This window comes from Chanodichthys erythropterus, chromosome 20 (assembly GCF_024489055.1).
Source record: "Chanodichthys erythropterus isolate Z2021 chromosome 20, ASM2448905v1, whole genome shotgun sequence".
NCBI classification, from domain to species: Eukaryota; Metazoa; Chordata; class Actinopteri; order Cypriniformes; family Xenocyprididae; genus Chanodichthys; species Chanodichthys erythropterus.
The window spans coordinates 20,318,323-20,337,346 of record NC_090240.1 but is presented as its reverse complement, the minus strand read 5'-3'; the positions used below and the strand labels follow the sequence as shown (position 1 = coordinate 20,337,346).

The 19,024-nt window shown below is 36.9% G+C and overlaps 1 protein-coding gene across 4 annotated transcripts in view; it reads right to left on the bottom strand.

Moving 5' to 3' along the window:
• clstn1 (calsyntenin 1) overlaps positions 1-18,531 on the bottom strand; it is a 50,769-nt gene extending 32,238 nt beyond the window's left edge. For 2 of the 4 annotated variants that reach the window (XM_067370582.1, XM_067370581.1), the window contains exon 1: positions 18,156-18,530. In XM_067370582.1, the coding sequence (XP_067226683.1) occupies positions 18,156-18,237 (82 nt within the window). In that variant the 5' untranslated portion in view covers positions 18,238-18,530. Of the gene's footprint in view, positions 1-18,155 lie in introns of all 4 variants that reach the window. The other 2 variants (XM_067370580.1, XM_067370583.1) reach the window with 2 other exon arrangements.
• Positions 18,532-19,024: the final 493 nt, after the last annotated feature.

Here is a 19,024-nt window from a genome sequence, read left to right as displayed (position 1 = left end):
ACAGTTGAAGGTCAAAATTACAGTTTCAGTGCACTTTCAAAGGGCTTTAAACGATACCAGACGAGGAATAAGGGTCTTATCTAGCGAAACAATCTATGTCCTATGCCTTCCCTATTCTACTTACGGAACGAATGCAGCGCCAGTTTCGTTTTTTTTTTCGTAAGTACTTTCTCTAGATAAGACCCTTATTCCTCGTCTGGTATCGTTTAAAGCCCTCAGAAGCTGCACTGAAACAGTAATTTTGACCTTCAACCGTTTGGAAGCCATTGAAGTCCACTATAAGGAGAATAATCCTGGAAAGTTTTCATCAAAAACCTTGGATGACATTGGGGTGAGTAAATTACCAGGACAATTTTATATGAAAGTGAACTAATCCTTTAATGTAGCGATTCAGTAGCGAAGCTAATTTATTAATAAAATTTTTGGACCGGCGTTGACAACAAGTTTCTGTGCTTCTGTTTCTGTGTGTGTGTGTGTTTGTGTGTGTGTGTGTGTGTGCTTCAATGGAAACAGCACATTAATATTGAACGGTGATAAACTGACTTGGAACTACATGTACATTTGCACACCTTCCAGCCAATCCGAATTTAATATTCTGACAGACCACGGTATGAATTGAATCAAACGTAAATTACAAATGTAAAAAAAAAAATTAAATAATATTGTAAAACATACACCAATAATGTTTGAAAAAAAAAAACAAAAAAAACAATTTATAGTGTAAACTCTGAATGTTACTAGGGTGTTGCCATGGAAATAATAGAGATGGTTACTAGGTGGGTTTGTTTAGATACTTGCGAGCCTAAGTAAAAAATAGCCCACCTTAAAGTCTCAGCAGCTTCTTTCTATTCATCAAATAATCCTGAAAAATATCTATCATGGTTTCCACAGAAACATTAATCAGCACAACAGTTTTCAACACTGACAAAGAAATGTGGTAACACTTTACAATACGGTTCATTTGTTAAACATTAGTTAATGGATTAACTAACATGAACTAACAATGAGCAATACATTTGTTACTGTATTTACTAATATTCGTTAGTGTTAGTTAATGAGAATACAGTTGTTCATTCTTTGTTCATGTTAGTTCACAGTGCATTAACTAATGTTAACAAGCTTTTAATAATGTATTAGTAAATGTTGAAATTAACATTAACAAAGATTAATAAATGCTGTATAAGTGCAGTTCATTATTAGTTCATGTTAACAAATGTAGTTAACCAATGAACCGTATTGTAAAGTGTTACCAGAAAGGTTTCTTTTGCACCAAATCAGCATATTAGAATAATTTCTGAAGGATCATGTGACACTGAAGACTAGAGTGATGATGCTGGAAACACAGCTTTGTCATTACAGGAATAAATTACATTTAAAATATATTACAATAGTTATTTTATATTGCAATAATGTTTTTGCTGTATCTTTACAGTATTTTTGATCAAATAAATGCAGCCTTGGTGAGCATAATATATTATTTTCTAAAACATTTTTTAAAAAATGTTGCAAATATGAAAGAATGTTAAATAAAAACATTAAATGTGAATAAAATTACCAAGTAAATGACTCAAATTTGCACATGGATCAAAAAAGCATGTTATTCTGGCCATTCTGAAATGCAGGCGCCAAACCTGTCATCTGCCGACTGCTAGCAAACATAAAGCGCACTCTTTTATATTTAAGAAATGAGCCACCATGACTTTGTAAGTGGCTACAACTTCCATTTCCATTTTGAGCCAGTGTTCCCAGAAGTGATGATTTTATTCTCTTGGACATGTGGCAGTCCTATTCACAAATCATTTTGTCAAATAATTCAATTTTCTTATTATATTGTGGTCCCTAGATATGGCGTGGGTTCCTCAGAGTCAGTACAACTGCTTAGCTAAACGATTTGACAATGCCTTAAAAAGCCCTGCTAAGTAATAGAAAGTAAATTAAAGCAGCAACATGGGGCATTTGTAGCCGAGTGAGGTTAAGCTGGGTTTACACTGACAAAGAACTGTTTGTACTCAAAAGAACAAACATACTGATAACATGGTTATCATCACATATTAACATAAAAAGAGATACTCTTCACTAAGAACCTGTTCACAAACCAAGTGTGAATTATAAAGGACAACTAGACAATTTAATGAATGAGTCTTTATTTGGAAATGTTTTGGTACATCTCAATAAGGGTCCTTGAGACCTCTTGGAGCGCGTTCAGTCATGGCAGCTATCCCAGCTACAGAAAACCACTAAAGACAGCAGCCAAACACCTGCTAAACACTGGCGACACTCCCACACACACACTCAAATAACATATGGTACACATATCACTCCTTCTCTTACCAAAAACACATTTACCAATCAAACTGCAATCATTTTCTTCTTTAAACTTCCTTCAAGCCCTTAATGAACCATTAAAAACAGCTTATGTCTGAAAAGCCCACATTGACGTCTGGTGTGCAATAAACTAAACTAAATGAGCGGGTATCAAAGAGGAAGGGCTGGTTACCAGGCTGGCAGAGAATGAATCTGATTACTGAAGAAGCTCTGATGTGGTTTATATTATTTCTAAACGCCCTGCAGCTCTGGCACAAGCCAACCGTTTGGGGCGGCAGAAAGCCAGTTGGCTGTTATTACGTCCATTTTGCATAGAAACACTTCAGATCCTTAAGCAGCAAATACGCAAAGTAACTGTGACAACGAATGCCTCATCTAACGGAGAGAATTGTTTGAAACACAGGCCACAAATTATGACAATACACTAAAAATGTGATTACATAATGATAACAGTCACAGTAGAGAAGTAGAGTGTCGAGACAAGTGGTTAAAGGCTACAGATGGCTATAGATGGAAACACGCTCAATTTTGTCGATGTCTGAAGAGGATGTTACAGCATAGTGTTTTGTACATGAATGCCATGCAGATCAATGTTATGTAACTGGTGCATTGGAGCAGCACACACTCTTGAGCACTGTGGAGTAAATATGTATGCAGAGATCACAGTTCTCATTCAGAATCCATTTTCATTCAGGCTGATACATCGACAGCATGTTTAAAGGTGCCCTAGAACTATTTTAAAAAAAGATGTAATATAAATCTCAGGTGTCCCCTGAATGTGTCTGTGAAGTTTCAGCTCAAAATACCCCATAGATTTTTTTAAATTCATTTTTTTAACTGCCTATTTTGGGGCATCATTATAAATGAGCCGATTCAGGGCTACTGGCCCTTTAATTCTCGTGCTCCACGCCCCAAGAGCTCGCGTTTGCCTTGAACAGTGCATAAACAAAGTTTACACAGCAAATATAACCCTCAAATGGATCTTTACAAAGTGTTCGTCATGCATGCTTCGGATTATGTGAGTATTGTATACTGTTATATTGTTTACATTTAATTCTGAATTAATTTGAGGTTGTGCTCTGTGGCTAACGGCTAATGCTACACTGTTGGAGAGATTTATAAAGAATGAAGTTGTGTTTATGCATTATACAGACTGCAAGTGTTCAATAATGAAAATAGCGAGCGACGGCTCTTGTCTCTGTAAATACAGTAAGAAACGATGGTAACTTTAACCACATTTAACAGTACATTAACAAAATGCTAACGAAACATTTAGAAAGACAATTTACAAATATGACTAAAAATATCATGTTATCATGAATCATGTCAGTTATTATTGCTCCATCTGCCATTTTTCGCTATTGTTCTTGCTTGCTTACCTAGTCTGATGATTCAGCTGTGCACATCCAGACGTTAATACTGGCTGCCCTTGTCTAATGCCTTTCATAATGTTTGGAACATGGGCTGGCATATGCAAATTTTGGGGGCGTACACCCTGACTGTTACGTAACAGTCGGTGTTATGTTGAGATTTGCCTGTTCTTCGGAGGTCTTTTAAACAAATGAGATTTATTTAAGAAGGAGGAAACAATGGAGTTTGAGACTCACTGTATGTCATTTCCACGTATAACTCTTGTTATTTGACTATGCCGAGATAAATTCAATTTTTCATTCGAGGGCACCTTTAAAGGAGCGTAATATGTTTATTTGAAGTCTGACGGCCATAGCAGATTTAAACAGATAGAAAAGAACAAAACAATTCTTTATAATATAATATTATAAAAACTATATAATAGTCAAAGTTTTAAAAAAAAATGGGGGGGGGGGGTTTCAAGTTGCTGATTAATCGGCACCGATTGCTGGAACAATCAGTTATCAAAAAAAATCCATACCAATAGTTTTTCCAGCAACTAGCATGAATGACCAAGGTATATGTGACGAGCAGGGCGGGCGAGAGCCGTGAGGGAACGGCGCGAGGCCGGTGGCGCGAGTGTTAATGAGCTTCACCTGGGAGGCGCACCGGCCTCGAGTCTCTCACGGAGGAGCTCCGGGAGCATAAAAGGAGGAGCGACTACAGTGAAGGACGAGAGAGGACCAGGCCTGGACTTTATTTTATGTTTTATTATGTTTGTGTGGCCGGCAGACGTCCGCGAGGGTCTGCCTGCATTACTTTCGTTTTGTTCTTTGTTTATTTTACATTAAAGTTACGTTGAATGTTCGCCGGTTCCCGCCTCCTTCTTCCCATATTTACGAACTGTGTTACAGTATAATTAATATATGAATATTTTCATATTTAAAAAGTACAGTATATTTTCATGTTTCAGTACTATTTTTCAATTTTTGTAATAAAGTTAAACACTATTTTGTGTTATTTTTGTTTTCATTCAGTATCTATTTTAAAAACTATCAATTGATTAATTGGTTATTGGCCAGCGTGGGCCAACCTAGTTATTGTTATTGGTAAAATCCACTATCTGTCGACTTCTATTAATAACATTAGGAAAGTGTATTAAAAAAGTAAAAGGGGTTTATTTTGATTTGATGAGGTCCAAAAAAATTACACACATCAACATTGAAAATAACATAATATAATAATTTGTATTACATTGTCTTATATATTATTTTATATGTTTTAATTTGTATTTTATATCAATTATTTTATTTATTCATGACAATGGAATTGTAGAAGAGAAATTCCACCCTTCATTAACAGAAAATGTCATTAGAGAAAGAACACCTACTTTTTACAACTGCAGACAACGATATTTGTATTTGACAAGCACAAACCGTTTGCCACCATCCATTCTCCAGATTACAGTCATTTGGATAATATCCGCAAATTAAGCCATTTAGCCGTAATCAAATCTTTTGAATGCTAGCAGGCACAAATTAGTGGCTAATGATGCAGTCGAATGAGGAGGAAACACAGTCGGCCTGGAGCTGAATCCATCCCAGCAGCACCCAAGATTAGAAGATCATAAACTAATACTGAAGACCTTCAGACTAACTAGCTCATGTGTGTTTTTGCATGTATGTCTAAAGGTGCTAAATAAACCATGTCTGTCTCAGTGAAGCGGAGGCATCCGGAACAAGCCGGCGGCTTTATATCCGAACACATTCCAAGCTACATATTAGAGTTGGCAAGCATAGAATCGCCTAGTCACAGTCTTTTACATGCTTTATGCAGCACAACCATCCAGTCAGATTGCATCACCGTGACCGGCTGGGACGCAGACCATGTGCAGCTATCGCTACGTTATCTGATCGATGACAAATATTTTTGCAGTGCCTCTGGCCAGACAGCATGCGCTGGGCGCAGATGGGGGGGTCTGGGTCAGGCACTATTGTGCTATGCCTGGCATGCAATCCTGTTAGCCATCATGTAAACCCACTCACACCTAATCCCATAATGAGATGCTCCTGTTTCATTCAGTTACAAGGTCAAAGACTTGTGCGACTTTACAAAGTGCTGTGGTGTTTCACATATACTTGAGTCAAAAGTTACTGCTATGAGAACACAGTGCTTATTTACGCCACAGAAGAATTTCTGATTTCCATTTCTCTGTTTTGGAACAAGAAAAGTGAAAACTGAATTATTGTAAACATTATGATGAAGGCATATCTGGACATTACTCTTTTATAGATAAAATCCTTACAGAAATGAAAAAAAATCCAAAAATAAAAAGGTTTTTTTAATCTTCTTAAAGAATATTAACTTTTAAAGGGTGCATATTAAAGGGTTAGTTCACAGAAAAGTGAAAATTATGTCAATTATTACTGTCCCTCATGTCGTTCCACACTCGTAAGACATTCGTTCATCTTCAGAATACAAATTAAGATATTGTTGATGAAATCCGAAAAAAAAAAAAAGACTTTTCAACAATATCTAGTGATGGGCCGATTTCAAAACACTGCTTCAGAGCTTTACGAATCGAATCAGTGAATCGGAGCGCCAAAGTCACATGATTTCAGCAGTTCAGCCATTTGATAGGAGATCCGAATCACTAATTCGAAACAAAAGATTCATAAAGCTCAGAAGCATCATGAAGCAGTGTTCCATCACTAGATATTGTTAAAAAGTCGTTATTTTGGGTTTTTTGGCACACAAAAAGTATTCTTGTCGCTTTATAATATTAAGATAGAACCACTGAACTCACATGAACTGTTTCAAAGTACCTTTATGGATCTTGAGAGTTTGAATGGCTTTGATCTCAATGGAGGCCTCACTGAGCCATCGGATTTCACCAACAATATCTTAATTTGTGTTCCAAAGATGAACGAAGGTATTATGCTGCGTTCACACCAGACGCGACTTGGACGCTTGAACATTGAGTTTACTCGCTTCATTCGCGCGTGAAAATCCCTTCACAACAGACGCGAATTCGCATCATGAGAGGGGCTCTCCCGCTCCTTTATGTGTCCCGGACTCTCCCACTGCTTTCTGCACACTTCCTCTGAATAAACACAACTTGTATTTTACAGCGAATAAGCTCAATTGGTCGTCGTTGGCTTGTAGTCTTAATATGTATATACAGCTATGGAAAAAATTAAGAGACGACTTAACATTGATTTCTTATCTTGGAGTGGTCTCTTAATTTTTTCCATAGCTGTATATGTAGCTCAAATTGATTAAAGACCGTTTTTTACAACTTATCAGATTGTCCGACCTCCTCACTCACTTTCTTTCAAACACGATCCTTTTTATTTCTGTTTCTATAAATGTATGTAGATGTACAGCGACGATGATTTTGTCCTCCATTGTTGTTTCGAATTTCTGCCTCAGCTCGCTACATCACGTCACTACTAGAGCAAGCTCCTGATTGGTTAACCGGGCGCGGAAATTCGCCAAAGTTCAGATTTTTCAACTTGAAGCGTTGAAAATGAAGCGGCGCGAATGACGCGGCATTGACTTAACATGTAAATCAATCGTGCTTACCACTTCATTCGCATCCAGTGTGAACGCACCATTACAGGTGTGGAACAACATGAAGGGGAGTAATAAATGACATTAATTTCATTTTTGGGTGAACTAAACCTTTAAGAAAATAATTTAAATAATTGTAATTAGGCATAAAAATACATTTGATTAATAACTACATTTAACCAACTAATTTATCCCAATAAATTGAATTCATCAATTTTTGAGCCTTCAAATGTTGAGAATTCAAAGACATTATGAACAAAAGCATGAAAAAGAGATTACAAACTGTAGCTTTAGTAGTAAATGTTGTTTACTTCCATATCATTGAACACAAGCCTATCCATCTTCTTTTAAAAAAATATATTAACCTAAACTTAATTATATCGACGTTGTGGCAGTTTTGCAAATACCACTTGTTGGGTGGTGGCATGCCAAAGGAAACAAACAAGACTCTTTACTGTAATTATTCACGCATGCATTACTCTACAGGGCTAGCAGTATTGAGTAATGGCAAACGGAAGCAATTAATTTGCTGATAGCCAAGTAACCCACAAACATAAAGCAATTAAGCGACATACTTTGTACAGCCTAATTTTGGCCATTATTTGACATGGGGGTGGGGAGGGGTGGGGACACACTGGTGAATGGGCTTCTTAAAATGGTGAGCGAGACCAAATTATACTCTTGGAGATCTGAATTAAACCTGCAGACCTCCAAAACAATAGCAGAGTGTGAAAGTGTGTTTCTTGCATTATGATTTGATTGATGAGGGGAGGACAAATGTTACCATGTCAGCCATGCTTGGTCATCCATCTGCTAGTATCCCTCAAGATTTGTAAAGACAGCCTGAATGCTTATGTATATGGCATTGGCAACTGGGCAACAAAACCACATTAAAGGCTGAAATAATTTCCAAAATGCCACTTAGACCGTTGGATTAGAAATATTACCTTCTTGATTTCGCACATATCATCTGAAAGAAGGCCTCAATACAGGCTTCCTCCTGTGTTTTGTATGGATACAGCACATCTAAATAGTTAAACAAGGGGTGGCTATTTTCTGGTCAGAATGGCCCAGAAACCTTTTTGTGACGGTGTTCACACCCAGATCGTGATTTGCCGCAGCCTTTGTCAATTAACGCCACAGACGCCTCTGTTCTCACCTCGAGTGCAAGCGAGCTGAGAGTTCTCACAGAGCACACAGCTGCTTCTCAATTCAAGGTCTATCTGTGCTAGTAAAAGATAACTGCTGATCTACACCTCGTCAGACTTTAAAATGGATTGGCTTTCACACTTGATAGATTTGCAGTTACTCCTGAAAGACTTATAAATAGCTTCTTTTTGAAGAATCAAGCCAAATTTTTTGCCGTGGTTTGACGTCTTTGCTGAGCAGACCCCATTCTCATGTCAAGAATGCTGGACAATGGGCCATTCTAAGATGACAATACAATGGCTTGCTATAGGAAATCACTGAACGACTGATACAACGTCTCCAGAACAACTGAGATGGCTTTTTGCTCATGATGGCAGAATCCTAAATTTCAATGTAGGGCTCCAAGAAATCATTATTAGCTCCTAAAATGCAATGTTTAACTACTTTTTTTAGTTAAAATGGCTAATACTAGTAAAACTAACCCCTAACCCTACAATGTCCCAATAAAATTGGCTGCAGGGTGGGATTTTTTTAACCGATTTAGGATTCAGATCACAAACATGTTTGAGGGTCATTTCATGAATCGTAACTTTTTGACTGATTCATCAAAAGAACTGGTTTATAAATAGTAGGGATGTAACAATATCAAAATCTCACGATACAATAATATCTCAATATAAAGTCTATGATACGATATTTATTGCGATATTAAAAAAAAAAAAGAGAGATAAATGAAGACTTTGACATTTTTAAACAAGAACTTCCAGTGTAGTGGTTTAAGTTGTCCTAATAAAGGGAAAAATATTAAACTACCCATAAAAAAATAGTAGTAAGGGAAAAAATTCACAATACTCAACCTTTTTGTGTTTATTATACTTGTAAAATGAGTTTAACAGACTGCTAATTTCAACAAATTCACTAACACTTTACAATAAGGTTCAGTAGTTAACTACATTAACTAATAATGAACTGCATTTCTACAGCATCTATTAATTATAACATTAATTTCAACATTTACTAATACATTAAAATCAAGAGTTGTATTTGTTAACATTATTCATTGTAAACTAACATGAACAATGTGAACAGCTGTATTTTTATTAACTAACATTAACAAAGATTAACAAATACAGTAACAAATAGTTAGTTCATGTTAGTTAATACATTATCTAATGTTAACAAATGAACCTTATTGTAAAGTGTTACCACAAATTCAACACAAATTATATTCATAAAGACGTCACTTGTTTCTGAAAGAACGATTCAGTGATAGTTTTAACAGTAATTTGTTGCCACCTAGTGGTGTAACAATACAATCAATATATTAGTTAGCCTATTTGAAGCATTTTCAAAAGGTGATTTATTCTGTTTTGATCGGTAACGTAGACATCAGCGTTTATCTTAATAATAAAACTTTGTATACTTCTGTGATAACTGGAATATTTGTAGCAGAAATAATGATACAGTGTTTGAAAAGATTGTTTATGAAGCTGTTTATATCTAAACATGACTACTCTCTCTAGATCAGCGGCAGCGCGAACGCAGATTTGAATGTTGCGATTTTATTTTATTTTTTTCAAAGATTTAATATACATGGGCAAATCGTTGTCATTTAGGAAGTAGATCATATGGGTGATGAAATCGAGAACGCGATCTTTTAAAGATTAATCGTGCAGCTTTTGTGCACCCCTCTCTCTCCCTGCATTGACGTACATGAGTAGCGCGACGGCTTTTCAGTGCATTCATTGTTATAATATTAACGAGGTGAGACGTCTCCTCGCACTTCGTTCTGGATAAGAACCGGTTCTTGGTTCCCAACCCTAGTTACCACTTCCCTCCATTCTGCTCTACTGGGCTGGAAAAACTACACTTTTTGCCCAGAAGACATTGTTTCAAACAGTTGTCTGACGACGATGAGAAGAGACAATTTTGCTATCGCGATACCACGAGATTGATAATACCTTATAAATAGTTTTGTCAAAACTACCGAATTCGGTACAAAGTCGGTACTGAAATTTAAAAAAAAACTGTGACAATACCAGCATTTCCCCCTAGCATTTTGAGTGCTGTTGAGCGGATTCTTAAACACCTCTAATTGGCCATTGTGTTCGCACACTCAACAGATATGTCTGTGATTGGCTACAATGATCAACGTTTCAAAAACTTATTGTAAATAGACATCTTCGACGCTCTTCTGAGCACTTGCACAGATACAAACAGGAGCTTTGAAAGCAGGCATTTATCAGTGAATCCGTCTATCAGCGGATATCACAAACATCTCAGTTGAGCACATGAACACAATGACCAATCAGAGGCATTTAAGAATCCACTCTACAGCTCTCAAAATGCAAGGAGAAAATGCTGGTATTGTCACATTTTTAAACTTTCAGTACCAACTTGGTACTGAAGTCGGTACTTTTGACAACACTATTCATAACAGCAATTTGTTCTCGAATCAGACATCACGGCTTGAGCTGTTCATCATTACATGCTAAAACGTCTCTAACAATACAATATCCACGAATCCACACATTTTTCCCTACTGTCACAATGCAGTCTAAATTTTAGGCCCTGCAATTTCTCTCTTACTTCACGACCAAAAGAGATAATGCTCAGATCTATCATAATGATTCAGCCAGTAAATATTTATAATGATCATCATTATTTTCTGAAGGGAGAACAAGCAGCTAATTGCCTTAACTTCTTGAAATGCATTGGTACACAGACTTAAAACAAGTTTCCAGTTGGTTGACAGCAACACTAAAATTTATGCAAACAAATTTTAGAAAGCCACTACCTGTTAAAAAGGCCGTTATCAGTCAGGGAATTGATTGTTCATTGAAGTTTAAGACCCTGTAGACAAACGTAAGGGAAACCTCGAGGCTCTATTGACCAAAATATCTCCCAGTAGGAAGGGTTCATAGTCAAGCCAAAGCAGAGGGTCAATGTGTACTCAAGGAAGTATCTGTTTGTCCACCGGAGCAGTCGCTACAGAACAACACTACCCAGGCGTTTTCAGTGAGGGTGGGGGCAGGGCGGTGTGAATGGTGCTCAATCACAGCTCAGTATGGAACGCACAAAGGCCCAGTGAGAGTGAAAATGAGCCGTAGCCATAGAACACAGAGCTGCTTTTCATGTCTCCGGAGGCTGGGCTGCACAGACCTCTATACACAGGTAACACCTACTCTCTGGTTACCTGTTCCCATGGAGTGCTGACGCGATGAGGCACAGAATAGCAGAGGGACACATTTATCAGGCTAAACAAAGAGCACAAACCCTGACAGACACTGAATGGATGAGCACTCAGCTTGTAGACTGGGTTGACCTGAAATGTAAGCAGGTAATGATGTTATGGGCAGGGTTACTGACCAAATCAATAGGGTCTACATTAAGGTCTCAGTTTTAGGGCAATGAAGAATGCTCTTTATACTTTTGTGTGGTTTCTTTTTAAACCCTGTATAGTATCAATACAAAGCATCCGTAAACTGAGCGTCCGTAACAAGTGTTTCATCCAATTACAATGGTTTACTAGTTGTCAAAGAACCAATTTGTTCTTTTATATATATATATATATATATATATATATATATATATATATATATATATATATATATATATATATATATATATATATATATATATATATATATATATATATATATATATATAAAATAATAATATATAACAATAATATGCAAGAAAAAAAAATTGTGAACTTGCACATACACATACCCACTTGCAGAATCTGTGAAAATGTGAATAATTTTAATAAAATAAGAGAGATCATACAAAATGCATGTTATTTTTTATTTAGTACTGTCCTGAGTATGATATTTTACATAAAAGATGTTTGCATTTAGTTCACAAGACAAAACAATAGCTGAATTTATTAAAATGGCCCCATTCATAAGTATGTGAACTATTGATTCTTAATACTGTGTGTGGTTACCTGATAATCTACAACTTTTTATGTTTTGTGATGGTTGTTCATGAGTCTCTTGTTTGTTCTGAGCAGTTAAACTGAGCTCTGTTCTTCAGAAAAATCCTCCAGGTCCTGCAGATTCTTCAGTTTTCAAGCATTTTTTGCATATTTGAATGATTTTGAGATCTGTGTTTTCACACTGAGGACAACTGAGGGACTCAAACTCAACTATTAAAAAAGGTTCAAACATTCACTGATGCTCCAGAAGGAAACCCGATGCATAAATCACGATGCACGATCAAATATCAAGGTAAATTGTACCTAAATTGTCTTCCTGGAGACATGCAAGTATCTTCTGTTGCTTCCGAAGGGCAGTACTAAATGAAAAGCAATGATATTTAAACAAAATAAGAAAAATTTGGACCTCTTCATCCTGTTCAAAAGTTCTGTATATATATATATATATATACTCTAAAAAATGCTGGGTTAAAAACAACCCAAGTTGGGTTGAAAATGGACAAACCCAGCAATTGGGTTGTTTTAACCCAGCGGTAGGGTTAAATGTTTGCCCAACCTGCTGGATAGTTTTATTTAACTCAACTATTGTTTAAAAATTACTGTATTGCTTAATTAAAATTAACCCAAAGTATGTTGGAAATGAACATTTACTAATGTTCAATGAATAATTATTAAACAATAAACATTTATTAAATTTCTTATTAATAAATTTATATTAATAAACCATTGAACTATTACATTTAATTATTAATAAAATATTAAAGCTTATTAATAAACATTCACCTTTTGTCTATTATTGTTGTCTCTAATTGCATCTGGTTTTCATCTGATGCATCTGATTTTGGATTCATTTTAAGCTAGCCATATAGCAATTTTTAAATAATAGTTGGTTTAAATAAAACTACCCAGCAGGTTGGGCAAACATTTAACCCAACCACTGGGTTAAAACAGCCCAATTGCTGGGTTTGTCAATTTTCAACCCAACTTGGGTTTTTTTTAACCCAGCATTTTTAGAGTGTATGCCTATAATATCACATCACCTAGAATGGGATGGATGGATGGATGCATGGTTGGATGGATGGATGGATGGATGGATGGATGGATGGATGGATGGATGGATGTTGTTTTACACATCCCTCAGCAGAGCACCAATATACCAACACAAACACATGATCTGACATGTTTACTTCAAATGCAGGAAGATGTTTTAGAAAGATCAACAATAGCAGTCAACCGGCTACCATGTGAGTCAAAGAGACAGACCTAATATTCAGAACATAATGACCTATTCTTGACAGATCACTGACTCAATTCAGCTTGTAAAGGGGCCAATGAAATTACCACTGACTGCCCAGCCGCCACGATGACTAAGAGCTGATTGTCTAAGTGAATTTCTGCCACACGGCTGCACCGAAACTGAAAATGCTGCATTTAAAAAAAAAAAAAAAAAAAAACACTTATGCTTACAAAGTCCTTGGAATTCAAGATTGGTACATAAGTCAAATAATTCTGAGTTGCGTCTAACAGTGGGCACATTGTGACGTATTTATTGCGGCACGCGGCCCTGAGCTCTCGGCCAAGGGACTCATTGTTTCCCAGAGTACAAATTCCATGAATAAATAGCACAACATATGAAACTTTAGTTCTCAGGCTTTAAACATTGCATTCAGAGGGTGGAAGACATGAAAGAGAAACTGAAAAAGGGCAAAAACAACCCAGAATGTCTAACAGATAAGATAAAGCATAATAACAAAAAAAATTAATCAGCCAAATGCTTTCAAATAAACTCTAAAAGCCTAAAAGTAATTAGGTTCTAACAGCGTGCATCAACAACAGTCCCTGTGTTTTCTCTACTTCACCGTGAGGAACAATAAGTCCGTACCTCCTCCTGAGAGAAAGTCTGCTCAGCTTAATTTATCCATCCTCTATGCTGTGTGAATTCTCTTTCCACAGTTCCTAGCATTAATGGGCCCTCCGAAGCTTACATCGGAGCTGCTAATGGGCGTATAGCTATCAACAAAACCAACACTTCAAAAGTGTTCTAGTTCCTATGAGAAGAATCCTGAGAGATTATCCATCAAGCCATCTGTAAGTTAAGACATTCTGCTAGAGGATTCACTTTGCTGAAACAAGCAAAACATTTAACCGAGGGGTACAAAAGTCAAATACACAGCTGTTTCAACAAGATCGCCTCCAATCCGAAATGTTCTGAACTGCTAAAGGGATCTATTATATGGATATTCTTCTATGACAATTGTTTCTTAAAGATGGTACCAAACAAATCAAATCACCATCTGTCACTATAAGAGCCATGATGTAGAAATGCATTCTGAAATATTTCATGTAAACATGTTTCTGAATAAAAGCATTTTCTGGCAGTATCATAAAAATTACAGACCTACAGAGGAACTTAACACGAGAGACATAAAGAAGGAACTTCGCCTATCAATGGAAACCGTGTGTAAGCCTTGAGTGACCCAGTCGGCACCTAGTGAAGATGACTTGGTCATGTCTTGATTTGAAGTAATGGAAAACACTTATTTTTATACTGGGGTTCATTTCATACACTTTACTATTTTATTATTCATCCCATTCCTTCTGCCACTTGTTAGTGATGTATAAGCTAATTAATAGTGTGAAACTGAAGGTGGCATTTGACAGACAGACATTTCCAGGTCAGGCGCATCCCTGGCAACTGCTTTGTGAGCACACAGCTTGAATTAATGTGTTCAGAAACAAAAATATGGCAGCTTTCAGAGGAGTTTCATAATCAAACTGTTAATTTTTTTAGTAATTTTTTAGCAATATCCACTAAAAAGAACACTTGTCACTTTAGAGCACCCTAGACATCTCGTGACCGTTTGCAGGGGTGTGTAATCCAGTGACAAGGTGGGGTAACAGCAGGGAAGTGAGCAGGTGTGTTTAAACAGAGCTAGCCAAACTCAAAGAGAGCCTGTGAAATGCGTCAAGTGTAATAAAGTTATCTAAAGCTAATAAACACTGTGAGCGAGACATGGGCTACGTCAGAAATCGCACACTCGCTTGGGTGGGTACTTGTTTTGAATGTGTACTTACTTTGCGGGTACTAAAATAGTTTTAAATGAATGTAATCTGGATGTACTACATTCGTCAATTGCGTCGCTTCACTGCCATTCACAAATCCTCTCCCATGGCCTAATGGGATATTAAAGTGTCCATCGTATGCACGCTTCAGTATTTCACCGGAAATAGTAGGTCATCCTGGTACTTTTTTATGAGTGAATTCGGACATACTTCTTTTGTCACATACTGTTTATCACCTACTATATAGGGAAGTATGTGATTTTGGACGCAGCCATGGTAATCATATGTGGAGGTGGACATTTAAATATGTGAATATAGAGACTCTGTAAAAAAGAAAATAGAGGACCTTGCTCAATAATTTTAGGTCAAATCACAAGTGCTATCCTGGGGTGCGTTTCCCAAAGCGAACTAGTCGCAAGTTCCGTCGTTACTAATAGAATTCAATGGGACTTACAACCATAGTTGGCTAACGATGCTTTCCGGAAACGCATCCCTAAATAGTGACACATTTTTGGGCTGTCAAGCAATCACAGTTTCCGGTGATTAAAAACTAGCAAAATTCACAGATATCCAAGGAGTCCTTTAGTGTAGTAATCATTATGTGCTTTAGGCATATATTTTTAGGAACTATACAAATTAATTTAATCTTGACTCCAAAGCAACTTAAACACACAAGCCTGAAAACATGTCTGATGAAGCATGGAAAGACAGTGGCAAGGTCTGTTCTGTTAGGGTTGTGCATATCAATTTATAGGTGAAAAAGGGAGAAAATGCCTAAGATATGAATAATTACTGACATCAAGGCACTTGCATCCAATCAAGCTCAACAGTATTTTAATTCAGAGTCATTAATCACTGGTAATATGAATAATACTAATATAATATTTGTCCCAGTGTCTGGTAAGCCACACTTTTGTTGTTGTTTATGCATTTGCATCATTTTACTATTAGCTAATGTCATGTAAAAAAAAAAAAAAAAAAAAAATGTGCTATGAAGATTATGGTAATAATAATGCATTTGATTGTGTGACATATTTGTTTACAAAACTGAGGTATTGGGTCGCCACTTGATGTCCAATGTGAAAGTTGGATTTGGAAACAAAACCTATTGACAACCACTAATCAAACTATCAAAGATGCAAAAGCTACAGAAGGTCACATGCACATCAAAAGTTATAAAAATATATATTTTAAAGTCTCATCCCATGAATTGAACCACAGACCATAAAACAATTTGTTAATTATCTTACATGTTAATGGCCTCAGGCCATGCATTCCCAGCTGCCTCAAATGGCAACAACATAATGAATGACAAATATTAGCATCCCTATTAAGGAATGATGATATGTAAGATTTGATTTGAATTTGGGTCAATGGCAAACATATCATATCATATCATATCATATCATATATATATATATATATATATAGTGTGTGTGTGTGTGTGTGTGTGTGTGTGTGTGTGTGTGTGTGTGTGTGTGTGTGTAGGTGTGTGTGTGTAGGTGTGTGTGTGTGTGTGTGTGTGTGTGTGTGTGTGTGTGTGTGTGTGTGTGTGTGTGTGTGTGTGTGTGTGTGTGTGTGTGTGTGTGTGTGTGTGTGTGTGTGTGTATGCATGTATGTATGTGACCATTTTGTACCATTTTCTACAACAACAGACCTAATGACTCCAACAATGTCAAGTGGTGTAACCATCAAGCAAAAAGTACTTTCCTTGTACATTGAACACTCACGTCTACAAACAGAAGGCAATTTTGACATTGTCTCTCAAAAATAATGCGTCAAAAGGACATTTATATCACGAAATTAAAACAATTTCTCATCATAAAAGCATTTTGTATTCTATTTTTGTATATCTTATTTGATCCGGACAAAAAAAAATGAAAGACGCCATGTACAAATAAACAATATCACTCTTTTAAACAGTCAATTTCTTTCATTAAATCCATGTATTAAAGTTTGACTTTACAGCAAAATCGCACTTGTATCTTTAAGAATAATGAACAAGGTAACTGCAAGGCAGGATATTTCTGGAAAGGCAGCGTTTCACAAGCAAATGTTTCGCACATCAAGCCGTGTGAGAGTCATTGCTGTAATGTCGGCTCGTGCACCTGCAGCGATGTCCTTCAGTCATATTTAGCTGCGCGTGAGCCATTTGAAAGATTAATTTTTAAAATCAGACCCCACAGTATTCCACAGAGGATCTGCAATGCGGTCTGCACACTTCGTCTTATCTGTATATATAACAATACGAATCACAAACAACTAGTTATCGGATAAAATGCCACAAACCGCCCTTGAGCGCACAGTTTTGATTTCCATAAGCATTATGCACAGACAAATAGCTGCAGGCTGAAGTCTTCTTGGCCACGGGGTGTTGGCACAGAAGATCGCTGTGTTAAAGGATTGACACTCAAAAATAGCTGTCAAGTGAAGCGGAACCGTAGGGAGAGTGGACATTTCTCAGCTGACAGGCCACGGCGATTATTTCATGCCATTTTTTCAGTATAAGACGGAAAAATTAGAGCAGATATTGATTTTTAATAAGCTGCGATGTACGGCGCGCGAGATAACATCCTCAGTGATACTGAGCGATTATTTCAGATCATTGTCAAGAAACCTTCACTGAGGATACTTACAGCAACATTAATAACCTTTGAAATTATATCTTCGCATACCAGAGAATATTTTTAAACAGGTTAATTTTTACATATTAAAATTTTAATTATAAAAAAAAAAAACAGGTTTTGATTCTTACCTTTGGCTGCCTCCACCGCGCATAATAGTCCTAAAAGCAGACCGACCGCAGAAGCGAAAGGTTTCACCCCACGGATCCGCATCCCGTCTTCGTAATAAAAACAGCAAAGGCTTTAAACAATGTTATTCTATCTCCTCACGCCCGATAAAAACTGATTTAGCTCAGTGCTGCAAAAATATCCAGAAGATGTATATCTCGGATTAGTGCGGTAGTTTTAAGATGGCTGCCGCCACCGCCGTTCAGCTCTCTTCTCTCTCAATCACCGTTCAGTCTCTCGCCGCTCCGCAGCTGCATCCAACGGGAGCGGTGACGGGCTGACGTCACGACTGTTATTGTGGGAGTGCGGGCCGCCCGCTTTGCCCTTTGCATAGCCAACCTCAGGGAGACAGAGAGAGGGTGTGGATTGGTGTGTTGTCCAATCCTTTACTGCTTAATCCACCGTGATTATTATGGTTTAGTGTCAACGATTGAGTTAGCTTGTATGAGGGTGTCAACTTGATAAATTGGATAATTTTGATATTATCATAGTGATTTAGCCTATGTAGGCTAATGTTATACCAAGATGGGATGTTTTAATGTCCATTCACATACTTGATGATAAATAGGCCTACAAGTTATAGCCAATGCAATAATGTTAGCAATTCTTGTACCAAAAGCTTTAGAACATGACAGACCTGCAGTTACTATTTCCCACAATCATGTGAAGGGGCATTAGGACCTGGCTTTTGCTAGTTTGTTAGCATAGAAAGTGAAGTTGTACACTTCCATAATGTACCTACTTTAAAGGGTTAGTTCACCCAAAAATGAAAATTATGTCATTAATGACTCACCCTCATGTCGTTCCAAACCCGTAAGACCTCTGTTCATCT